The sequence below is a fragment of the Oncorhynchus masou genome, chromosome 5 (assembly GCF_036934945.1).
Source record: "Oncorhynchus masou masou isolate Uvic2021 chromosome 5, UVic_Omas_1.1, whole genome shotgun sequence".
In the NCBI taxonomy this organism is placed as follows: domain Eukaryota; kingdom Metazoa; phylum Chordata; class Actinopteri; order Salmoniformes; family Salmonidae; genus Oncorhynchus; species Oncorhynchus masou.
The window spans coordinates 47,313,130-47,338,558 of record NC_088216.1 but is presented as its reverse complement, the minus strand read 5'-3'; the positions used below and the strand labels follow the sequence as shown (position 1 = coordinate 47,338,558).

The 25,429-nt window shown below is 45.0% G+C and overlaps 2 protein-coding genes across 3 annotated transcripts; one reads left to right on the top strand and one right to left on the bottom strand.

The window, feature by feature from the left end:
* The first annotated feature begins 746 nt into the window (after positions 1 to 746).
* Positions 747 to 14,287, top strand: LOC135529179 (uncharacterized). Its single transcript, XM_064958041.1, has 6 exons — positions 747 to 1,141; positions 6,486 to 6,754; positions 6,904 to 7,015; positions 9,306 to 9,398; positions 9,563 to 10,065; positions 10,241 to 14,287. The coding sequence occupies exons 1-6, from the start codon at positions 1,097 to 1,099 to the stop codon at positions 11,676 to 11,678; spliced, it is 2,460 nt and encodes an 819-aa protein (XP_064814113.1). The 5' UTR covers positions 747 to 1,096; the 3' UTR covers positions 11,679 to 14,287.
* Positions 14,288 to 15,872: 1,585 nt separating this feature from the next.
* On the bottom strand, positions 15,873 to 24,669 carry rbbp5 (retinoblastoma binding protein 5). 2 transcript variants are annotated; one of them, XM_064965782.1, is made up of 14 exons: positions 24,030 to 24,669; positions 23,578 to 23,603; positions 23,271 to 23,443; positions 22,745 to 22,885; positions 22,275 to 22,437; positions 22,029 to 22,138; positions 21,717 to 21,836; positions 21,472 to 21,625; positions 21,195 to 21,266; positions 20,894 to 21,011; positions 20,740 to 20,809; positions 20,354 to 20,595; positions 20,048 to 20,263; positions 15,873 to 16,552 (listed from the first exon to the last, which is right to left on the bottom strand). In XM_064965782.1, the coding sequence occupies exons 1-14, from the start codon at positions 24,046 to 24,048 to the stop codon at positions 16,500 to 16,502; spliced, it is 1,677 nt and encodes a 558-aa protein (XP_064821854.1). In that variant the 5' UTR covers positions 24,049 to 24,669; the 3' UTR covers positions 15,873 to 16,499. The 2 variants fall into 2 exon arrangements, with proteins under 2 accessions (XP_064821854.1, XP_064821855.1); XM_064965783.1 differs by having other exon boundaries at positions 20,186 to 20,263.
* Positions 24,670 to 25,429: the final 760 nt, after the last annotated feature.

Sequence of the window (25,429 nt, the reverse complement as noted above, 5' to 3'; positions counted from 1 at the left end):
GAGAGAGAAAGGGGGAGATGCAGGAGAGAGAGAAAGAGGAAGGGTGGGAAATACAGGAGAGAGAAAGAGAGAGGGGGAGATACAGGAGAAAGAATGAGAGAATTATGCAGGATAGGAAGGAGATGGAGAGGGAGACAAAATAAGAGCATAAGAACAGGGGGGAGGGAGGGAGGGAGGGAGGGAGGGAGGGAGGGAGGGAGGGAGGGAGGGAGGGAGGGAGGGAGGGAGGGAGGGAGGGAGGGAGGGAGGGAGGGAGGGAGGGAGGGAGGGAGGGAGGGAGAACCTCTATTAGACAGAGAAGAATCTCCCTCCAACCGAGGAAAACTTTGCAGGGGGAGGGGGCAGGGTACCCCTCCTCTCCTGTCCTCTACCCCTTAGTCTCACCATGTGAGAGGTGACCAATCACAGTGTGTGTGTGTGTGTGTGTGTGTGTGTGTGTGTGTGTGTGTGTGTGTGTGTGTGTGTGTGTGTGTGTGTGCGTGCGTGCGTGTGTGCGTGTGTGTGTGTGTGTGTGTGTGTGTGTGTGTGTGTGAGAGAGAGAGTGCGTGTGTGCGTGCATAAATTCACAGTCCAACCGGGTTACTATGCAAGAAGGGGTGGAGCCTCAACACAAGGCTGGCACAGAAGGAGGGAGGGAAAGCGGGAGGGAGGGAGAGAGCGAAGGAGAGAGAGTGTAATAGATAGAGGGAGGGGGGGTATAATGACAGCTGAGAGAGGGATGCGAGATTGTGTGTGTGTGAGGGCGAGAGAAAGAGAGAGAGCGGAAAGAGAGCTGAGGAGAAGAGAGTGCTGAGATCCTCTGTGTGTCAGTGGAAGCTGCTTCTGTCTCTCTGGATTTTAGCAGAGGCTGCCTCTGCCTCTGGTAGGGAGGAGAGAGAAGTAGAAAGAGAGAACAAGGGAGAAACAGAGAGCGCAAAGGAGGGAGAGCGAGATAGAGAGAGAGCGAGAGCGTGATCTTTCTCTCGATCTCTGCTGGAGCACAAGGATCTATGCTGAATACTTCGTCACTCTTTCTCCTCCTCTTCCTCTCGTTCACCGGACTCCTCTTTAGAACAGAGGGAAACCTCAGACTTGGCGCTCATCCGTTGCCGTGGCAATGGGCTGTCGGCTCTCAGGGCCGTGGTTCGGCGATGGATTGGGGGTTAGTGTGCACCCTTCTAAATCTGTGTGTGAGTGTGTGTGCATGCTAGTGTGTGTGCATGCTTTGTGCGTGCGTACTGTATGTGCATCTATGTGGGTGTGTGGCGTATCTGTGTAGATGGGATATAGAGTTAGGGTTGTGGTGATGTGTGGGTGTCATGTACATGATCAAGGAAATGGGGAATAACAGAACAGAATACACACCATGACATGATGCCTGCTGCCTGCTGTGTGTGTGTGTGTGTGTGTGTGTGTGTGTGTGTGTGTGTGTGTGTGTGTGTGTGTGTGTGTGTGTGTGTGTGTGTGTGTGTGTGTGTGTGTGTGTGTGTGTGTGTGTGTGTGTGTGTACGCTTGCATATGTGTATGCAAGCATGTGGGTGTGTGAGAATACAGGATAAGAGTTAGATGGGCGTGTATCCTATTATAAGAGAAATGTCATATGTGTGAAAGAGTTATTCTATATTCTAGAATGATTGTGTCTACAGAAAGATTGCGTATATCGTGTCTGTTCTGCTGTCTCTGTTCCAGCAACATTCAGCTCTGTGTATTATAGTGAGGCTCTGTGATGGGGGAATTTGAGGTTTTGTGTGTGTGTGCATGTGTACATGACAGTGTGTGTGGGTACAATTGTGGGTGCGTGACAGTGTGTGTGTGTGTGTGTGTGTGTGTCTGTACGTGTGTGTGTGGCAGCCTCTTGTGACCAGCGTTGATGATTACAAGCAGTGACAGCCTTGCCCATCCAACACCACTGAGAGCTGTGACGCTCTGACTCTCCCCCTCTCTCTTTCTCTCTATCTCTCTCGCTTTCTCTCTCCCCTCTCCTCCTTCCTCTCTTTCACTCTTTCCCTCCTCTTTTTCTCAATCCTCTCCCCTTTCTCCCCTCCTGTCTCTCTCTCACTTATCCTATTTAACTTACATTTATCCCTCTCCATATTTCCATCTCTACTCTTCATCCTCTCCTCTACCCTCTTCTCTTCTCCTCTCTTTTCCTGCCCTCTCTCTTCCTCTCCTCACCCCCCCTCCCCCTCCATCTGCCGTGGGGTGATGCGTACACTCTACAACATTTCCTGTTGCTTTTACAGTAACGTACAGGCAGTCAGTTGCCTGTAAGTTACCGTAAAAAAAGGTAGTATATTACCATACTGTATTTTACAGTATCCAATAATGTTACTGTAATATTTCGTACTGTTGTTTTTACTGTAATTTACAGACAACTGGCTGCCTGTACGTTACTGTAAAACAACAGTACAGTGCATTCCTGTAATATTTTTGCAGTAATTGTAATGAATTAATGGACAAATTCATTTTTTAAATTTTTTTATTTCACCTTTATTTAACTAGGTAGGCTAGTTGAGAACAAGTTCTCATTTGCAACTGTGACCTGGCCAAGATAAAGCATAGCAGTGTGAACAGACAACAACACAGAGTTACACATGGAGTAAACAATAAACAATTGAGGGGAGAAGGGGTTTGTATTTTACCGTAATGTTTGGGATTGGTGCAAGCAGATTGGTTGCTTGGTAATGTTTTCAATAAATTGGGACTAGAGGGCAAAACAGACGAAATGACATGGCAAATACTCAACCATTAAATTGTTGGGGCACTACTACTGTACCACATAGCAGTTAAAGGTGCACTATGCAGAAATCGCTCCACCATTTCCTGCTTGTTAAAATTCGAATAGTTCGCCTAATTTCAGTTTATGTGACAAAACAGACAAGTATAGTATAGAGAATCATTGTACCATTTAAACAGCTGTGAAATATATTTTCCAAAACCCAAAATATTGTATTTTCAGCTTTTTTAGCTGGTGTTCAAAACCAAAGTAAAAGACTCAAAACTTAAGAATGGTGCACATGGGAAAATTGTTATTATTTTTTTTCCCGTTATTTTACCAGGTAAATTGACTGAGAACACGTTCTCATTTGCAGCAACTATCTGGGGAATAGTTACAGGGGAGAGGAGGGGGATGAATGAGCCAATTGTAAACTGGGGATTATTAGGTGACCGTGATGGTTTGAGGGCCAGATTGGGAATTTAGCCATGACACCGGGGTTAACACCCCTACTCTTACAATAAGTGCCATGGGATCTTTAATAACCTCAGAGAGTCAGGACACCCGTTTAGTGCACATAGAATAGATCCACTGCTTCTTAGACTTGCTTTCAATGGGAATGACAGATCTATAACTCACAATTCTATGTCAATTTGGTCAGGCCCCTCAAAAAGGTACATATTACAGGTTCAAATTGGTACAGCACTCTCACTAACGGTTAGCACAAATGTAGGCTCTTACAAGGCACGCCTCAAAATATGTGAATGAGACATAAAAAAACAATACCATGCAACAACTAGTGATCAAAAGGCTTTTGGCGCTCCAAAAATACAGTGCGCTAATGTATTCTGTGGGGTGGAATTCGAAATAAAGCAATTCTTTATCTGCCCACAACATTTTCCCACAATGCACCATAATTTACAATATGGTGTTGTATAACCCTTGACAATATTTTACTGTTAATAAATGTACAACTTTACTGTCTAAATCACAGTTTTCCATTTAAGTGTAATATTCAGTATAATTAATTTGTAAATCATATAAATGTTGTACACACCTTGTTTGGTTGATTCACTTCAGACCTTGAGGTCGCTCCATCCGATCACTCAGAGTTACCAATTGCTAGTACCACAATGCTGTGTGGTTACAGTAATGTACTGTTAAACCAACGTTTCTTCAGGAATTTACATGATCATTAACTGTTTATGCCTAATATCACCCAGAGTGCATTGCCATTTACAGCAATTTACCGTAAATAATGAATATGGTACTTTACTGTTAGTGTTATTGTATAGTACTGTAAAAACAACAAGATTGTTTTGCAGTGCAGTCTCCTGACTCTTCACCTACAGATGGCATTTTGTATCAGTGCACATGGCCCGCAGTAAAAGGCCACCATAATCCTGCCATTGTGTGCGAGAGTGTGTGTGGACAGTGGACTGCATGGATAAAACCATTAAATTACATCTCTCTAGCTTTGTGAAATGTGTATGTTTGTGTTTGTTCATGTGTATGCGTGTGTGTGTGTGTGTTACAGCATGCCTCAGATAAGGTTGGATGTGTGCTTGGCTGGGTGTCTCCTCGTGGGGTTAGCATCTCAGGAAAATCGCTCCAGATCATGTCGACACACAGAAGCACAAACAAGCTCGAACTCATATACACAATCACAAACACACGCGATTCAATTGTAAACGCAACACATTTTGCCGTTACACTCACAGAGATAGACGACACGCTCACACAGTGCTTTCTCTGCAACCTTCACAGTAAATCAATTTATTGCACTCTCTCTCTCTCTCTCATTCTATTTCTCTTTCTCCCTCTCTTTACTCTCTCTCTCTCTGTCTCTGTAGCTGTGTATACTGTAGTAGGTGGTGAGTCGTGTTAGTGATGTACTGTAGTTAAGAAATGCTGTGTACAACTGTGTCACTCTGGTTAGGTTATGGTGTTGTTGGCTCGCGGCTCTCGTGTCATGGCTCTGGTGCTATGCTTCGCATCGGGAGTGATTCATTGCAGAAGACAGATATTGAATTCCAAAGGTTTTGTTTGTCCTCTTGGGTTGGAACACTGATATGCTCTTAGTCCTCATCTTTGCATCCCCTCCCCTCCCTTGATTTGTATTTGTGTTTGTATTTATTATGGTTCCCCATTACTTCCTGCCAAGGCAGCAGCTTCACTTCCTGGGGTCCAGCAAAATTAAGGCAGTTATAAAAAAAATTGAAACCTTACAATACATTCACAACAGATCTCACAACATATTAAGTGTGTGCCCTCAGGCCCCTACTCTACTACCACATAGCTACAACACAAAATCAATGTGTACACGTGTGTATAGTGCATGTGTTATCGTGTGTTTGTAAGCATGTGTCTGTGCCTGTGTTTGTGTTGCTTCACAGTCCCCGCTGTTCCTTAAAACCTCTCTGAACCACTCATCCCGGATCCGGTATAATTGTCATCAGCAACGCTGAATAGCATAGCGCCACAGTCAAATAATATTACTAGAAAATATTCATATTCATGAAATCACAAGTGCAATATTGCAAAACACAGCTTAGCCTTTTGTTAATCCACCTGTCGTCTCAGATTTTGAAATTATGCTTTACAGCGAAAGCAATATAAGCGTTTGTGTAAGTTTATCGATCGCTCGACAAAACAATAAGCACACTTAGCATCAGGTAACTTGGTCACGAAAATCAGAAAAGCAATCAAATTAATTGTTTACCTTTGATGATCTTCGGATGTTTTCACTCACGAGACTCCCAGTTAGACAACAAGGGTTCCTTTTGTTCCATAAAGATCTTTTTTATATCCAAATACCTCTGTTAGTTTGGTGCGTTATGCCCAGGAATCCACCGGAAAGAGCGGTCACGACAACGCAGACAAAAATTACAAATTATATCCATAATGTCCACAGAAACATGTCAGACGTTTTTTATAATCAATCCTCAGGGTGTTTTTCAAATATCTATTCGATAATATATCAACCGGAACTGTTGGCTTCTCACTAGGACCGCACAATTGACTCTGAGAGACCCCACCTATCCACTTACGCAATGTGGTCGTTCACGCTCATTCTTCAAAATAAAAGCCTGAAACTATGTCTGATGACTGTTGACACCTTGAGGGAACGATAGGAAAAGGAATCTGGTTGATATCCCCTTAAATGGAGCAATGGGAGGCTATGGAACATGGAGTTTTCAAAATAGAAGCCACTTCCTGGTTTGATTTTTCTCAGGGTTTCGCCTGCAATATCAGTTCTGTTCTACTCACAGACAATATTTTGACAGTTCTGGAAACTTTAGAGTGTTTCTATCCCAATCTGTCAATTATATGCATATTCTAGTATCTGGTCCTGAGAAATAGGCCGTTTACTTTGGGAACGTTGTCTTTCCAAACATAAAAATAGTGCCCCCTAGCTTCAAGGGGTTGGTGTATTTTTATCAGTTTTAAAAATTTGACTGCTTGCATGAGTTACTTGATGTGGAATAGAGTTCCATGTAGTTATGGCTCTATGTAGTACTGTGCTCCTCCCATAGTCTGTTCTGGACTTGGGGTCTGTGAAGAGACCTCTGGTGGCATGTCTTGTGGGGTATGCATGGGTGTCCGAGCTGTATGCCAGTAGTTCAAACAAGCAGCTCGGTGCATTCAACATATCAATACCTCTCAGAAATACAAGTAGTGATGAAGTGCTCTACAGAGTAGATGAGTGAACTTTGAACCCCCACAATATGTAGCCTAGTGCACTATATGGGGAATAGGGTGTCATGTGTCTCTTTGTGTTTCCTCACAGGTCAGTGGGCGGGATCTGAGTCAATTGACCAAACGGGATCTTTCCCATCTGAGCAAACGTGATGCTCTTAGAATCCTGGCTGCCTATGAGCAGCCAATCACATTGCAGATCAAGAGTCAGCATGGGAGGGGTTATGGACTACAGGACTGCAGCACGCAGACTGAGAGACACTGGGAGCCTCTCACCCTGCCCCCCCACCTGGCCTTGCGCAGTCTGGGTGTCACAGCAGCCGGAACCATGCCCAGGGTCAACCCTGCCTACCAGGACAGGTACAGTCACAGATAGACACACATACATACACACACACTTCAAATGTCTATAAAAAATCACTAATATCTTCCTCCACTAATCGTTAGATTTGATGACTGCATATCTCTCTCTTCTCTTATTCTCTCTCTTCTATCTACCTTTCTCTCAGACACTACTGCAGCCACATGAGTCTGCCTCGTGATCACCGTGACAACGGGAGATATGAGTATCTACCTACCGCTCCACAAGACATAGAGGAGTTGGATCCACTTGGTTACCAGGTGACTGACTGACTGACTGACTGACTGACTGACTGACACACACACACACACACGCACACACACACACACACACACACACACGCACACACACACGCCTACATATCTGTACATATCTACCTCAAATACTCCAGTATCCCTGCACATTGTAAATGTGGTACTGTAACTGACCCTGTATATATAGCTTCCTCTCTTATTTCTTATTTCAAAACTATGAAATAACACATATGGAATCATGTAGTAACCAAAATAGTGTTAAACAAATTAAAATGTATGTTATATTTGAGATTCTTCGAAGTAGCCAACCTTTGCCTCGACGACAGCTTTGCACACTCTTTGAGAATCGATTGAGAGAATGCCAAGAGTTTTTGCTCAACACTTTTTTGGTTACTACACAATTCCATATGTGCTATTTCATAGTTTTAATGTCTTACAATGTAGAAAACAGTCCAAATAAAGAAAACCCTGGAAGGAGTAGGCGTGTCCAAACTTTTGACTGGTACTGTAGGTGTTTCGTTAGTCATACGATTTTGATATCGATTACTGCCCTGTTTTGCAGAGTTTGAAAGGGAAGCATTTCACTATAGTTGTACATGTAAAACTTGAAACACACACACTCACACAGACACTTTGACAAACTGTCACCTAGTAGTAGGATGTCACGTGTAATGTTCTATAGCTTTTCCTTTGGTTTTGTATGAACAACAATCACTTGATGTTGTCAGCCAATGCCATACCCTATGATTAAGACTGCGGTACGTGGGTACTCTGTCTGTGATTGGACCACCATTCATCACTCAGTACCTGTAGTAGAGACAATCAATCAGCGGTGTTAAATCCTGCACCCCACTCATTCTTGTGACTGGTATAACTTCCTGTGTTGTAGACAGGTGATTATAATTAGCCAAGATAATTAGCCCATTGTACTGTATGGTACAGTACATGTGAGGAAAGGAGCTAGACCTACAGAATACTGTCTGTGTCTGTGTTGTTCTGCAAGTCCATTGAGAGGATACTATCTGTTGAAGAAAACGACCCCGGGACTAGCGGGAAGCTCGTGGATTTAGTAGTGGGTTGTATGGTTCTGGAGGAGAGAGTGTACACAGCGCTCTTTGAACAGGGATACATATCAGGAAAAACAGATACGGAACTAGAGGAGGTTCAGAGCTTACTTCTCCGGGGTGGGTGTGTGTGTGTGTGGGGGGGGGGGTGAAATTGTAAACATCGGGATAGCCTTTTTGTTTGAATAGGGCCCCAGCTCTTCCAATGAGTTGCATCTCAACCAGGGCCAACGTGCAGAAGAGCAATTCCAGCCGTCTGGTTCATATTGCATCCCTTTTGAAGGAAACGCACCCTTAAGAGTTCGCTGATCAAGGCTTTGACGCATTTAAAAAAAAATAAAGGCCCTTTTATTTTCCAGAGCGGCTGACTATGTACCAGAGTGTAGATCTGGGCTGTACAACGGTGCATTTTTTTCAAAATGGAGCAGCTTCTCTCAGCCAACCCAGTCTGGAATTATTCATGCTGCCGACAAGCATTAGGGACCTGAGATGGAACTATAGACACACGTGCGCGCACACGCACAAGCAGGATTGCTCAGGCACAAACAGTCAGTGGGCTTTGCCACTGTATACATAGAAGAATAACCAAATCGAAAACCTGATCCGATTTACATCTAAATCATCGACACGTTTGTCATCAAGCACACACAAACACACCACATACAGTATATACTCAAACACACTCAGCGAAAAACGCACACACCCGCGTGCACAGGCTCGCACAACCATAAACAGCGCTCACGTGTTCAGCGGGCGGAATGTGAGCCGTGCCTCATGAAATCCCCTTGGAGAATGGAAGGATGCTCAGCTTAGGATACAGAGGGGAAAAACACACTCCTCTCTCCCATCTACAAACATACTCGTTTACAGTCTACAGCACACGCTGATGCAGATACTGCTGCCAGACACAACCTACAGTTCAGTGCAGTAAATCTGTATTGCAAACCTACAGCATGCAATTGACTTGCATTAACGCCCACACTTAATAATCAGGACTTTTGATAACAAAGGGATATTTAGTTTTTTTTTTGAGAAAGAGGCTTGTTTGCTCCAATACAATTATATTTGAAAATGGAAATTACATAACCAAAGTTCTCTAATTAGCTTTATCAAAAAATCAGATGCATGTTTATTCACGTAAGCACACATTATTCATAGTTGGTTCAACATTGATTAACCGCTGGCTCTCTCACCCCCCTCTCTCCCTCTCTGGGGACCTCTCTCTCTCTAAGGACCTGGAGCTGGCCAGTCGTGTTCCGAGGGATCAGAGCTGTCTGATTGGCTGCTGCAACAACCTAGAAGAGCCCAGCAGTTACCACAGCCAGGTGTGTATATGTATGTGTGTGTGTGTGTGTGCTTGAGTGTGTGTGGGTGGGTGTTCATGTCTGTGTGTATGTGCTGTATAGCTGCATACTGTGTGTGACTGTGTGCTATCGCTAACCTCTCTCTCTCTCCCTCCCTCCCTCCCTTCCTTCCTTCCTTCCTTCAGACTGAAGATGAGGACTATATGTTGGAGAAACCTCTGGGCTACCTGCCTCTCCACCATGAGCTGGACAGTGGCCTGGGCTGGACCGACGGTAGCCTGCACCAGGGAGACCTTTCTGGCCTGGAGACAGAGGAGGGGGGTCTGGAGGAATGTCACCCCAGGGGAGGGGGCCTGGCGGTCAGTGGAGGAGGGGGTGGAGGTGGGGGGTCTCCATCCTCTGAGTCCTTCATCTCGTCTGAGCTGAGTGACTCGGGGTTCTACAGCGTGAGCACGGGAGAGTTCCGCCGCTTCCAGAGGCTGTTAGAGAAGCGCATGTGCCTGTACAAAGCTCGTCTCCACCACCAGAGGGAGGTGTGCGAGCGGGAGCGCCGCGACAGCTGCCAGAAGAACCACAGAGAGCTGCTTGAAGCCATCCCTGAGGCACTGACCATGCAGCCCCAGCCCTCCTGCTCCATGCCTGGCCTGGCCGCTCCATCCATGGGCCCCCCACCCCACGGACTCTTCAGGTAGGGGTTTATCACCAGACAATGATCATTATGATTGTCTTAATTTTCCATTATAACGTGATCCATAGCCATCCATCTTCAAAGTTTCCTCAGTCCAGTGTTGAACGATGATAATGCATGTTGTTCGTCACTGTTTCATCGCATTTAAAACTCCTGTTTCCCTCTGTATCTTCAGGGTGTCGTCCGTCCAGTTCCGGAAGGCGGATCGTCCCTGTCTGAGCAGACACAGCTCAAGCAGTGGGTCCCTATTCAACCCTCACCACGCCCCTGCGCCCCTCTCTGCCCATGCGCCTGTCCTCTCCACCTGCAGTACCCCCTCCGGCCACCGCAGGCCGCCACCTCCACTGCAGCATCAGGGCTCCAGCTCTATGGGGCAGCTGCGGAGAAGCAGAACCCTGCACCACCGTGGCCCACCCCAGGAGCGTGTCAGACGGGCCAGTCACCCGTCATCCCCCTCCTATGCCACCCTGGAGCATTGTGGGGTAGCGCCACCTAGAGGCCTGGAGCTGGGTCTGCCTGAAGAGGGAGAATCAGAACTGGTCCTCACACACCCAGCAGGATTGGCCCTCTCACCCCAGCAACATGCAACCTCTCTGGGGGAACACAGAGGAGCTGTGCCCTTACCAAGGGGACATTACTGCGACAGTAGTGGAGGTCGTGATCAGCTGGTTAATGACAGGAGGCAGCAGCAGGAGAGGAGCTTTATGTCAGAGATACCAGTGTGGGAGAGGGAGCAAGAGAGAGAGAGAGAAAGGGAGCGTGAGAGGGAGCGTGAAAGAGAGCGAGAAAGAGAGCGAGAAAGAGAAAGGGAGCGAGAAAGAGAACGAGAGAAAGAAAGAGAGTGGGAAAGACAAAGAGAAAGAGGAAGAGAGGTGCGCCGCTTCAGCACCCTCAGCCACCCTCCCCAGACATCCATGGACATCCATGAGACATGGCCTAAACCGGCCAATCGGCTGTCCCACCAGGGGTCAGGGGGTGGTGGGGGCCTCTACAGCACCCTGGAGGGCCACACTGGGGTCAGGGCTGGGGTCGGTGGAGGGTCCAGGAAGTGCCCTAATCCTAACCCGACCCCCAACACTAACTCCAACCATCCTAACCCGAGAGCTGTGAGGAACCAGATTCTTCGCGACCGGGCGTCGCAGCTAGCGGACGAGCGCAGCGGGATGAGTACGGATGAGGAGAGTCAGGAGGTGATGAGGGGGAGGTACTGGAGCCGCACAGAGAGACGGGAGCACCTCCTACTGGCCCGCGAGCAGAAACAGCAACAACAGCAGGCCCGAGGGCAACAGGCTTACACAAGGCCAGGAGCCAATGGAGGATCAGGTTCTCTGAGAGAGGCAGGCGTCAACACAAGAGGAGGAGCTATGGGAGGAGGAGGGAGAGGAGTTATTCAAGAGGAAGAGGCTATGTCTGGAGGGGGAGGGTCTTTGGGAGATGGCCGGTGCAACACGGTGCTGGAGCTCAGCCAAAGGAAGTTGAGTCGTCTGCAGAACAGGAAGCTGTTAGATGATTGGACGACGGTGGAGGAGCTGCTGACTCATGGGACGAGGCTGGGTACCCGAGACGAGATGTCCCTCTGTCCCAGCTCACTACTGACTGTCACTACTGTATAGGGTCTGTGTGTGTGTGTGTACATGCGTGTTTTCCACTATAAAGCACCACGGACAATAGCTTTGTGTGTGTGTGTGTGTGTCAGTGCATGACCTTCTTACTAACTGAATACTGTAACACACTGCAAGTGTGTGTCTGTTACAATCTGTGAGTCTGTGTGAGAGAGGAGCGGTATGTGTGTGTGTGTGTGTGTGCACCATGTCTGGCTGCCTCATGCTCATGGGGTTTGAAAAACAGTTTTCTAAAACACAAGAGAGAGAAATAGTAATGGTGTCTTTTTGTAGGCACTAACTCCGCCATGGTTCGTTGGACAAAGCCGATGAGGAAAATGAATGGCGTTTTTGTAGGGGTTTTGGATAAATGCCAAAAATAAGGTCTGTGTGGAAATGCTGGCTTAGAAGATCTTATACATTTTGTTCTATGAGAATCTTCATCATCAGCTAATGCCACTTTTGGGGAATTTTGTTGTTATAAAAAACTTAAATCACATAATTCATAATTCGTAAAGGTCACGTTAACTGACTGCTATTATCTCATTCGGTATTTGTTCCAAAACTCTTTCCCCCATTCACTTTTCCCATCGGGATGGATGAACGAACCAGAGGTAACTTATTTTAAGGGTTTTAAGACTACAAGCTGGCGAGCTCTATACAGTATCATGTCATTTTGTTGCTCTTATCTTCGGGTCATTTTTTAATGTAAAAAGAAAAATGCTGACCGGTGACATTGATGAAACATTGACTTTTACGCCTCAAATAAAAACGTGACTGAGATTTCTAAAAAGCAATACGGCACCGTAAGAGAATCCGCCAGAACAACGCTCGCCGGACATGAGATAAGATGTCATCTGACACCGATGCCACAGCACAGCAAGCGTAGCACTGTGTGTTCATTGATAACCACCCCGCTCGATGGATGTGTTTTTGACATCGAGATCCAGTTTACAGTCTTATTGGGGTAGGGTGTTGCAGTGGGAGGTGTTGGTACCAGTACCTGATGTGATTGTGCTCAACCCGCCTGGTACCCTTGATTCTGCAACAACCAACTCAACCCTCTCCACCCTATCGTTGGCTTGACGTTTACGTGACCTTTTTTTCTTGGGATAGATACTATAGAGTAGATAGATGGAGTAAGCTGACGCTGAGGCTGGCCAGAGGTTAATGGTAAATAGTTGTGGTACTTGGAGGCCTCTGCAGGTTAGGAGTCAATTAGGGCAAGGAAAGAGGCTGGTGTTTTTACAGTTAACCCACAGAACATTGACTGAACAGGGAAGGGACACTGTCCAGTGGAATGACTGTAGAATGATCTATTGCTGTTGTTATTTAGATCACAAAGCATTCATGGAAGATTACGAATAAAATTGTTTGTCGTAGTGGTGTAGAGCCTTTCCAGATATAACACAATCCATGTAAACAACAAACATTTTTTTTTATTTAAAAAAAATAATAATTTGTAAAGAGTCTGGCTTTATTAATGGTTTGAAAGGAGCGGACCAGGATTCTGTATATTGGTCTTAGCTGGCTATGTATAGCCTTGTTCCTCTGTGTTATTTTCTTCTGTACATATTCATTATGGAACGTACCGTACAAGGCTAGGGTACAGGGTCGACAATGGGGTGTTAGGCTCTAGTTGCCGAGGGCCACAATGTCTGTAAAATGGTATTTCTCCCTTGATTGATAAGACAGATGGGGGTCAGATGTATAATAAAAAAATAAAAATTTAAAAAAGGCTTATGTCAGGGTTATGCAGACTTATGTCAGGGTTATGCAGACTTATGTCAGGGTTATGCAGACTTATGTCAGGGTTATGCAGACTTATGTCAGGGCTATGCAGCCCTGTTAACTCAAGGTTCACTGTGGTAGTTACTACTCACACTGTCATTGATAACTTAATGTAATAATAATGATAATAGGTGTGATTTGCTTTGTGATTAGTGTCGTCAGCACTCGTCATTAGTGGCACATGGCGCTACAGGATCACACACCTTAATGCAGTGAGTGTGTTTCTCACACACTCACACCGTGTGGTTCTTACACACACACACACACACACACACACACACACACACACACACAGAGCAAGAAAGACTCACACCTGCCTGGGAGAGGCAGAGGGAAATGGAAGATAGAGAGGGACATAAATACTGAGAGAAAGAATGAGGGAGGGGTGGAGAGAGGGAGAAAGAGAGCGTGATGGATTCGTCGCTCTCTCCTCGAGGTGTTCCACGTCACACTCGGCATGACTCAAATGCTCGGAATAATGGATGAAAAACGACAGGATTTATTCCCTCCATCCCCTCTTCCATTTCTCTCTATATATACTGTATGGTGAGGATTATTAAGGCTGAAAATAGCCTTCCTTTCCTGTGAGAAGTGAAATCGCACAGGAGAGACGCTTGGGGTGGAGGGGAGGGGACTTGTGATTTAAAGTGGTGCACACCTCTGGTTCCTCTCCCTATACTGTTTCCCCACAGACAGGGCTCCAAACGTCTCCCACTCCTTAGCGTCTGTGCAACTCTTTGGTTCTGCTTGTTTTCACTTTTCAGAAGACTCTTTTTGGGGGTAGGATGATGATGTACATGTGGTTGTAATAAAGAGATTTTAATTAGCTACTAAAACCCGCCCAGTGTTTGAATGTTGATTCCACAATGTGATCAGACAAGTGCATTTAGCTCCACCTTGCCTTCCATACAGAGTCTCCTTACCTATTCCGTTCCTTCCCGATTTTCCTCCAGCCAATTTGTAAACCTGTTTTATTATGAAGTCATTTCCACATCCATTTACATGTGGTCCTCCACTCTAAGCTGTCCTACCTGATCTGAAGAGACCAGAGCACAATATGGCCTTCGGTTCCACCTGTCAACTTCTTTCCCATCAGTGTGTGCATAACTAAAAGGACACACGTAGAGGGATCCCACTCCTCTAAACTGACCCATTCCACCCCATCAATTGGGTCATTGTTGATCCTCTTGGTCCTCCGAAAGTTCATGTCACGTTGACAACAGGCTAACGAACCAGTTTTGATGATTAGAACTTAGTGAAGACTGACCATGGTGATCTAGAAGGATTTACAGTAAATACTTGACACCCTTGGGAAACAGATTCTTTCAACAAACCTCAAATAACACCCTATTTCACATACACAACACCAGACACTCCGCTCAAAATCAAAAAAGTACATTCTACGGGCAATGGTAGCATATGTCGTCATTCAAGGCCCAGACATTGACCGGAATGTGACTTCTACCTGGTTTAAATACTTCTATCCTGTCCCTGGTCTGACTCCAAACTCATGTAGTCAGCACCACCCATCCATCACCACAACGGCAGCATGCGACACCACGCCTGGCCAATTATCTAATGAGCTTGGTCTTACATAACCAGTGTGAATGATAAGCCAGTCAGCCAAGCTGAGGAGATGCACCTTCTGCCCATACACACATTCCTTTATTACCCTGACAGCCTAAGAGGGCGAACAGCTGTCCAAACATAGGCAGTCAGACCCAACTTTAATCTTTCCTATAGGCCTACAACATTTCCATCTGCAACATTGTTCCACTCTACCAGATAAGCAATGCACACACAGGGACCGGGAAGGTTTAACTAGCCAGTTAGCTGTTGTGGTGTCTTTTCTTTTCTCTCAATCACAATTTTTGTTTTTTCCTCCTTCAATTTAAAAAAAAAATAAACTACTTTTGCAGTGGGTATAGGGCCATATATATTCATTTACTGGATGACCGCAATCAGCTCCATACTCTGAATTATTCACCTGTGTGAATCCTCTTGTTCCTAATCGGCTCTTACAAAATAAAGGCAAAATGGAACCCAACTGTGCAGTAGCACAAAATGGAATCCAAATGACAGGGAAAAGCTCTTCATTATCACTACCTAGTTCTCTGCCAGGCAGTGAGTGAGGCTGTATCTCACCAGGCTCCATTCTGTTGGGAGAGGGGGTGGGGTGGCGTTGTAGCAGCGCCATCTTGTGCCACAAACCTGTCATAACATTCTGGCGGTTACAAAATGGTGCATGGCCTGCTTACCTATGATTGGTGGAGAGGATACTACTGTATGCGTTGTAACTGTAGTGAGACTTTGCGTTGGGTTTTCCTGGGGGGGGGGGGGGGGGTAAGCAGAGTGAGAAATTGCTCTTCCACAGAGAATCTCTAGTCAGGATGACTCAATAATACAGTGGTCGAGTCAAAAACAATCTAAATGGTTTAATAACATGTATAAAAAGAAACACAAAAAGACATTTCCAGAAACAGAGTTAAAAGGAGACCAGTTGGGACACATTCCATGTAATAACTCCAGTATTGTATCTGTACATCAGTCATTCTACAGAAAAAAAAGACAGAGGGGAGAAGAAAGGTGACCCTATACTATTGCAGAGTGTTGCTTCCCTCTTCTCTTGGTTTGTTTCTGTTACTCATCCAAAAAAAAAAAGTGAAAATGAGAAAGTGTGAATCTGCTATGTTGCAGGAGTTCCTAGTCAGAACTCTCATCTAAAACTTGTGACACCATCAGGTCACATACATCAGTCTTTGACAGGAGGGAGATAATCCAGGTAACCATAGCAGCCAGCACAGAGAGAGGACAGAGAGAGACAGCCGGTAGAGAAAGTCACAGCCTGAGCAATAGAAGGCTGTGATGTCATAATGAGTCTTTTGGGGTTGTGGTGGTGGTGGGGGGGTGATACCATAATGACAGTCTTGAGTGATATCACAAAGAGTCTTGATTTTAGGAGAGTGTAAAAACAGGCCGAATTTAGGCGCCTGTCCTTCCCCTTCCAGAACCACAGGGGGCGATGATGATTATGGTGCTGGCTCAGTCCAGTCCCCCGATATCATGCTGCTTGTAGGACTGTGAAACCAGGCTCCCTGTAGGAAAGACACCAAGAATATCACACAGAATAGAGAACCCCATGAATAGAATACTCACATGGTTGCCATGGCACCACGAGAGAAAGCATAGGTAGAGAGCTTCTATACATTTCTAAAATATGTTGTTTCAAGTATTTTTTTTTTTATACAAGTATTTTTTTTACACCAACTTTTTGTTTCCTATGACTTCTTTGAGTGTTTCTATATAATATCTGGTGGTTTTGACCCATGGAAGTTGCTCGACTAAGACTGTTTGTTTGTCTTGCCTAGGCATTTGAAGGACGCATCAGCACCAGCCTTTTCCACCTGCCCAGGTTGCATGAATGATGTGGACAGCGGCGCAAGGGGTTGAGGCCCGCCTCATAGCGGACTGTTTCCTGACTACTGCCAAGGTGCGGTGCTCTTTCACGGCGCTAATAGCTGCCGAAGCATCACCCACTACTTCAGTAGCGAACTGTCCAGCCTACCAACAGACCAGGGGGGGGGGGACGAGGTGACTGACGACGAGCTGACCGACGATGCTCCCTCTCTGTGCCGTCGATGCTCCCTCCGCTTAAGCTCCTGCACAGCCGTTCTGAACAACACCTGAAGCTGTGGAAGACTGTTGCCCAAGACCATCCAGATCTCTGCATTTGTTGTTCATTGAGATTGTCTTTGTAACGAAAAGCACTACATAAAATGAATATATTATAGCTCACATCATACCTTCTTGTCTGAGAAACACAGTCAGAGATGATGTCCTTGAACACATTAAACGTTTCCCATTTGACCTTCCCAGGTCCAGAAATTAGAGTGTATCAAGATGAATTTCAAACTTTTCCCAGAGCAGACAGTATGGTCGGTCAACGTGAACTCAACACTCAATTCAATACAGAGGCATTACAGGTATATCATGGCTCTTAGCATAATGAGTTTCTCAACAATGCAACTTGAAGAGTGGTGGGCGGTGCATTAGAAAATAAAATGGGATTCAAAATAATAAATTCCTTCACTTTGCAACAGCAAAAGTTAGCATTGAAACAATAATGCAACTTGAAAAAGAGATGCTTTTTAGTCTTTTGGAAAATAAAATGTGATTCAAAAGAAGAAATTCCCTCACTCTCCAACAGGGGCGACAGGTAATCCAGGGGTTAGCGCTTTGGGCCAGTAACCGAAAGATTGCTGGATCGAATCCCCAAGCTGACTAGGTAAAAATGTGTCGTTCTGCCCCTGAACAAGGCAGTTAACCCACTGTTTCCCCGTAGGCCGTCATTGTAAATAAGAATTTGTTCTTAACTGACTTGCCTAGTTAAATAAAAGGTTAAAAAAAAAGCCAATTTCTCTATTTAAATCGCCTGGTGGGTCGTTCCATGTCATTTCAGCAAATCACGACACCCACCATCTCAGATTGTTCTGAAAAACACTTCTGTAGTTAGAAACAGATAAGCATTCCTTCAACCTTATTTTGTTTAAATATAATTTGATCTGAGAAATTAAGCTAATTGATTGCACTCAAATTGCCCATTTTTATTTATAACATTCATATAAGTACCTTACATCTGATTTTGACCAAACTTGTTTCTAACAGTAGCTAGGTTTCCATCCAATTGACGACATATTTTCATGCAAATATTCTAGAATCCACAAAGAAAATATGCGCATTTTCCCACCAGTGATGCATTTCCACTAAACAGACTTATTGCAGATAAAAACAGTTTTTAATTTTTTTAAATAAGTGCGTGACGTTGTAGTGCACACAAAATGTACTTCAACGCTTAAGCTTTTGTGTACTGAATAAAAAGCTCAAGTTCACTGTCTCCATAATTTTCAACTCTACCAATAGTTTTGTCACAAAAACTGTTGGGTTAAATTGCAAATGTGCCAACTCTGGTCTCGACTCATGCGCTCTATCTAGTATTACATAGGATCATAGCATTACATACATCACCAAAAGCAAAGAAACGTGTATAGTGGAGCTGAAGAGTCAGCAGTTTATGGACAAGGTATGGCAGCAACCAAAGAACACATGCTTTGGTTCTGTTTATCTGGCCACTGTTTCAAATGCTAATGTTTTAGCATTTGTGGTACAAATCCAATGTAAGTCAATGGTACCTATATTAGCATTTCCGTGCTTCATCCCCAAATATATAAGTAACAGTATTGAGTTACAAAATCTATTTTTAGATACTTCAGAATGATTTAAACATGAAGCGTAAAAATGCTAATATATATTCTGTTGACTAAACAGTCAACATTTGAAAAAGTGGCCAACAAAACCAATGCATGGGTTGCTTTCATACCTTGTAAATAGACTGCTTACAGGCTATGGAAGCCCATGTGGGGGCATCGTAGGAACAGCTCCATATAGTGGTCAGAATCCCATAATATCTGGATGTAGGACGGGACATAAACCTAACAACTTCTATGAGTAATTTCTCTGAACCGAGAAAAAAAAAATAACTTTAACCAAATTTACTGGGAATACATTACATAAGATGGAGAAACAATACTCAAGAGCCACAACTCCACACTACTTGTCAGACACAGAAAATGTATACTATATACTCATCGTTGTGTGTGTGTGTGTGTGGGGGGGGGGGGGGGGGTTGGATTCCTCATGTCTGACTCAATGTTAGTAAAACGTTTGGTCCAGATCAGATGTTACGTAATATAGTTATTGAATATTATATAAACCCTATGAACTAAAGAAATGGCCAATTTGGATGCAATCAATTAGCTTAATTTCTCAGATTTCAATATTATATTTCAAAATCATGTTGCAAGAACACAAATCGTATCTGTTTCTAACATGACCAATTATTTCAGGACAATCAAAATGGTGGAACAGCCCTGGTGTCTAGATCATGATGGACAGCAATGCTTTAGGTGTTTGACCAATAAAAAACAAGTAGACATTTGAGCACAGCCTATGGCGGCTCAGCTTTGCTCCTCTCTCAGTGTCTTGCATTGTGGTCCGGCTGGATGATTTGACAGTTGTTAAAAACAAAACAAAGCACAGCAAACATCACCAATCTTTGAGCAGACAACCTGATTCCACAAATATACACAACATACACAGAGACACACACCCAACATAGACACACAAGCCCTGGTGAGAGCGAGGCAGGAGCGGAGCAGGAGGGTCAAAGGGCAAGCAGCAAGTAGACAAACCAGCCGCAGGTCAGGTCAGGAGAGAGCCAGCTAGCCGGCCGGCGGTCATGTTGGAAACCAAACAAACCCAATAATCAGAATCAAAACCAACTCCCACGCCTCGCAACGGGGAGAATCTCTTGATGGGATTTTGTGGTTATTAATCTGGCCCAGAATCAGTTCCCAATCAGTAGTTAGAGGCGGGTGGTGAGGCTGTGGTGTGCAGGGGTTGACGGTCTGGGGTGGTGTCAATGTCTGTTTGTGTGGTGGGCGGGGGCGGGGAGCAGAGGGCTGGTGAAGCGTCGTAGCTAGCAGGATTAGCATGGCTCCTCATGTTGGCTTCATATCATATTGCATCCTTACCTGCTGCAGTCAGGCCCCCCTCCGCTCTGCCCTTCATCCCTCCTCCTCCTCCTGCTCCTCCTCCCGCTACTGCTCCGTCAGGGTAGACCCTGTCCCCCCTGTAGGGTTTGGGCCTGAAGGGAAAGTCTTTCTCTTTACCTTTGGAGCCTTTTGGCCGCCCTGCCGTCTTCTTCTTGGACTTGCTGTCTCCCTTTACCCCCAGTAAGGGGTGCACCTCTATGATAGTGGGAGAAAACACAGGTCAGGGTACTAATTCATGATTAAAAAGTAAATTGTTCATATTGTGTGTGTGTGTGTTACTCTCACCATCACTAGGCACCCCCTGTAGTTCAATGGTGGTGGTACGAGCCTTCTTTTTGGGCGGAACTCCCTCTGAGGACGGCTGGCGCTTCTTGTCCCCACTCCCTGTGTGGGCTGAACCATCTTCTACGGGGGTGGTCTGGCCGGCTGCATCCGGAGGGGGACCAAATGGATTCTCCTCAGGGTCTTCTACCTCTGGAGCAATGGGCAGGTAGAGCAGGGCCTTGAAGTCCTCCAGCTCCTCATCACTAACACAGGGGGAGATCAGAGACCACAATCCATATTCATATCTTGTATTACTATTGGACTTTTCTATTCAATTGCAATGCCTATTTAAAGCTATAAGGCTGTCACCATTGAAAGACCTGTCTACCTTCATCAAACACACTTACCTGCTGCAGAATGCAACGATGGGGTCAACAGAGGTCACATCCACCTCCTCATCCTCCGCAGCGTCAGCACCTGACACACGCACAAATTAGTTCCTGACTAGTCACAATACAAGGGTGTGCGTGCGTGTGCCTGTGTGTGCTTGCGCACATCTACCTGTTTGTTCAGGTTCACTCTTATCCTCATCCTCTATGTCAAACTCAGACTCTCTCTCCTCGTACTCCACGTTCTCATCCAGCTCCTTGAAGTCTGGGGCGAACGCACTCCAGTTTTCCTGAACACAAAAACACAGCGTTGAGTTAGCTAATCCATTCCATCAGATCCACTTGCAAAGGCAGAGGAATCACTCTCTGAAATCAAAACCTAGGTAGCCAAGTCGCAGAAAGAGACCAGTCCAGCACCCAGACCAGTTCCAGGGTGTAGAACTCAGGTCCAACCTGTATTGTGTGTCACTCACCACTTGGTTCTGAGCCCAGATGGACACCACTCCGCTGGATATGGAGGCGATGATTGGCCGCACAGGGTGCCACTGCAGAGAGGTCAGGGTTCATAGGTCAGGAAAAGGTTCATCAGCACCATGAGTTACTGTCAATTCTGTGAATCTCCAGTACAGACAATTCAAAACAGAGGCAGCACATCCTCCAGAAACGAGGCAAAAAAAGAGAATAACTCAAGAGAATTAGCTAGTGAGAGGAAGAGGGCTAGAAAAATAAAGGTTTTGGGTGGTTCCTTACAGCTACGTCCAGCAGTAGTTCTCCTCTGGTTCCATGGAGGATCTTCACCAAGTTGCCAATGCTCTTCTCCCAGATGTACAGAGCATGCTGCCGGGCTGAACCAGCCACAATGTACTCCCCATCCCCAGAGAAACAACACCGCTTCCAGGGAGTCCTACAGAGAGAGGGGAAGGAGTGAGGGAAAGAGATGTATCAAAGTGAGCATGTGTGTGGTTTGTATGCACAGCGAAGGCATGTGTGTTCACCTGTTGACAAGGTCCTGTAGTTTCTGCATGGGCTCTGGCTCCCCGTCTCTCCCACAGGTGAGAATCTCCCTCCCGTCATACACCCTGATGATTCTGTCTGCTGTGTTGATGAGGAAACAACTGGAGAGAGGAGGCGAGGAAGAGAGGAGAGAGTGGATCACGATCAGTCCTTTGACGGAACTATGAAATATTCTCCGTAAGAGGCACACAACTACCTTCTAAGTACCAGAATGATTTCCCACACAAACATAGTCCTATTGCCTTTCAGCCTTCACCAACACACACAGATTGGTTTCCTCCCAGTCTTCTCACCTGCCCTTGCGCGCAAACTCTATGGACTTGATGGCTGTGGTATTACTGGTCCCTGTCGTCACCCGAAACGATGCCACCAGATCCTGTGTGTCCGTGTTCAGCACCAGTATCTGCAGGGTCATATCAGTGAGAACAATAAGCTCACACACACACACACATACAATCTATAAAGTGCTAAATAGAAAAAGAATATGGCAAAATGTCTGATCCACAAATAACTAAACCTAGGCCCCAGTGACCTCTGACCTTTCCTTTGGCGTTGCCGGTGTAGATGTACTCCCCCCGCCGGTCGAAGGCCGCCACCACATTCAGGTCAGAGTCGTCATCCACGGGCAGAACCACGTGTTTAGAGTCGGACAGGGTCAGCAGCACCGGAGCGGACTTCATAGGACACACCAAGACTTTGTCACTGAAACAAAGGACAGGTTGGGATTTCTATACTTTTCCATACCGTTACTCCTTTATATCGTTTTAGATAAACTACCACTTCACAGACCTTTGGGTGTGTAAGGGTTGAGGTTAGGCGTAACAATAAATTAGGAATCATAAGAGGCCTGAGGTGTAGGCTGTGCTAAGGTCGAAGTATAGATATATATTCCAAGGTGGGTGGGGTCGGTGGTACTAACTGTACTTTAATGGATGAGGTTAGGAGTTAGGAGTTAGAAAGGACAAGACTAGGCTGAGGTATAAGACAAGTTAGACATATAGAAACTCACAGGTCTCTGGGGTGGTACTGCAGTTTGAGGATGGGCGAGGGGAACCGGAACCTCTGGTCACAGTCTCCCGTCAGGACATCCCATAGCGACACAATGTTATCTGTAGACGCACTCACCAGCTTGTGACCGTCTCGACTCCAACTGCAGAGGCACAAGGTTAAGGTTCAGGACAGTTAAGATTCAGAACCACACTAAAAACAATTCAGAACCACAGTCAAAACACCTTTTGACAAGTGCTCCAGGACCAAATCATGGGTTTGAGTAAATAAAAGAAGAACATTTTAACATTTATAAATGTAAGCATAGTTTGCTGATTCTAAAAAGTGTTTGTGCTACAATGTTGGGGTCCATTCCATTTACAATCAATTCATAAGGTAAACCAAACAGCAATTCCAATTCTTCCTAATTGAAAAGTATTGAAGAAAATTGGAATTTCAGTGTACTTCCCGAATTGACTGCAATTGAAATGGAATTGACCCCAACCCTGGTCTTTTCCCTTTCTCGTGACCGCGGCTCGCTTTCTCACCACAGTGAGCAGACTGGATGAATGTGAGCGCTGATGATCTTGGCGATGCCCCGTGTCAGGAAGTCCCAGATGACGATGCGTCCGTCGTTGCAGCCCACCGCCAGAAGCGTGCCCCAGCGGTTAAAGGTGCATGTGAGAGCCATACTGATACAGTCCAGAGTGCCATCGGCCTCCTGTCAATGAGATCGCAACTATATGTGAAGACACTCACACAGACACAGATGTATTCATCAGGAAGTCGCTCTGGATAAGAGCGTCTGCAATGTAAATGACAAGTAACATGTAGAACAAGATTGGAATGGCTTACCTCTGGGTAGTTCTGCCCGAACGACTCTATAGAAAAATAACAAATCATGTGGTTAGATCTCCAGTACATATAAACTGACTTGGGTCATATAACAGCTGGAAGAACACACAATCCACAGACTAGCTAACGTTACTGACTGTTTACATTATCTGAGTCCAAATGACAGTACCATACATACGAAGATCGTTCATTGGCTAATGTAATGACTAACGTCTAATAGTAGTAGTTGCCTGCTATTTTGCGGTGTGATTTCACCTTGTAGTTAGAAGGTAAGATTAACACTCTGGAAATAAATAGATTGTATTTATCCCTAACGTTACTTATACTCCGACTGCTTTGTATAGCATTTGGCGTTCGTTAATTAGCATGCTAGTGCTGCCAAGCTACAATATCCTCCTTTACGTGAAGTCCTGCACCCAATAAATTATTGAAAAATTATAAATTATCCTTACCGAGCAACTCTAAATTCATCGCTGACCAATTTTGAGACCACGAATATCAAAAATAAACAGTATTCAAGTCGATGTATCCAAAACACAGACGTTTAGCTATGTAACTCTGTTGCTAACAAGAGAGTGACTGGCGCCTAGCTAACGAAGGACCCCAAACAAAGTGACGCTAAAACTGCCCAAATAAAAATCTATACGGATGTAATTAATTTTATCGTATGTTCAAAGTAAACTATTTGCAATTATGTTTTTGATTTTTGTACGCATGATTTCAGATACTTATTCAACATCTGAATATATGAACGTGTACGTTATTTAATTCATAACATCCTCCATCCAGGCCGACACAGTTGCTCTTGTGTCCATGGTTTATCAGGCAACTGCATTTACACACAGGACTCTAAAATCCTACCACCCGTGAACATCCGGGTCTTTCCCAATATAACCAATCACAAAATACACGCAAAAACAGGGCGGGGTTTCAGGTTATAGAAATTAAGTTATTCCATATCAAATAAATATTTTCAACCTACAATGAAAACATAAATGGCACGAAAACTACATAAGAAATCATATCTAGTCCACCTCTAAATACTAAAAAGTCAATAGCCCGGCAGCAACCAGTCACAAAAATTACCCGCACAGACAGAAGGGGAACCCCAGAGGTGTCACAGGGGGCTATAAATTTGAAGCAGCATTTACACATTTTCTCATCACCAAATATGGTAGTGAGAGGAAGTCCGGTCGCGAGTAGTGGAGAGGATGAAACTGGGTGAAATTTGGCCGACATTCTGCATCGAGGAGAGAAACAAAGGAAAGGAAGAAGGAAATTAAATTAGGAAAATTAGTTAGGAAAGGAAGAAAGGAGCTAGAAAAGGAGGAAGAGGAGGAGAGGAATGGGAGCTAGGAAATAAGAATGGGAATCTATGAAAGAAGAGGAGGAAAGACAAGGAAGATAGAAAATGAAGTTAGAAAAGGACGAAAAGAAAGAAGGCTAGGAAAGGAGGAAATTAAACGGAGCTAGGAAATCAGGAAAAGAAAGGGAGCGGGGAAAGGAGGAAAGGAATCAAGGAAAGAAAAGGAGTTCACATGTATGCGGTAGGGATTATCACGGCCAGTAGAGAGGAAAGGAATATAGGCAAGGAAAGTAATCTAGGAAATAAAATAAATTCACGTGTATGTGGTAGAGATTAACCACTGCCAGTAGATAGTATTGGTTTTAGTGACAGGCTAGTTTTAGTCACAGGCTATTCTGTGAGGCTGCAGCTGGATGCATCTCAAAAAAGTACACCCGATCGTTCCATGCCGCAAAAACGTGAGAAAAGGCCTACTGCGTCAACCAATTGGATTTCTCGGTCGCTTCTTTATTGCTTGTTGGGGCGTGTTGCTTGGAACATAGAACT

Bases quoted from the DNA above. Each gene is read 5' to 3' on its own strand.
- LOC135529179 (XM_064958041.1), top strand. From the start codon at position 1,097: ATGGGCTGTCGGCTCTCAGGGCCGTGGTTCGGCGATGGATTGGGG. The intron at 6,755-6,903 runs GTACAGTCACAG...CCTTTCTCTCAG, and splicing joins AACCCTGCCTACCAGGACAG to ACACTACTGCAGCCACATGA. The intron at 9,399-9,562 runs GTGTGTATATGT...TCCTTCCTTCAG, and splicing joins CCAGCAGTTACCACAGCCAG to ACTGAAGATGAGGACTATAT.
- rbbp5 (XM_064965782.1), bottom strand. The intron at 21,837-22,028 runs GTGAGAAGACTG...TCCTCTCTCCAG, and splicing joins GAGTTTGCGCGCAAGGGCAG to TTGTTTCCTCATCAACACAG. The intron at 20,264-20,353 runs GTGAGAGTAACA...CCACTATCATAG, and splicing joins ACAGGGGGTGCCTAGTGATG to AGGTGCACCCCTTACTGGGG.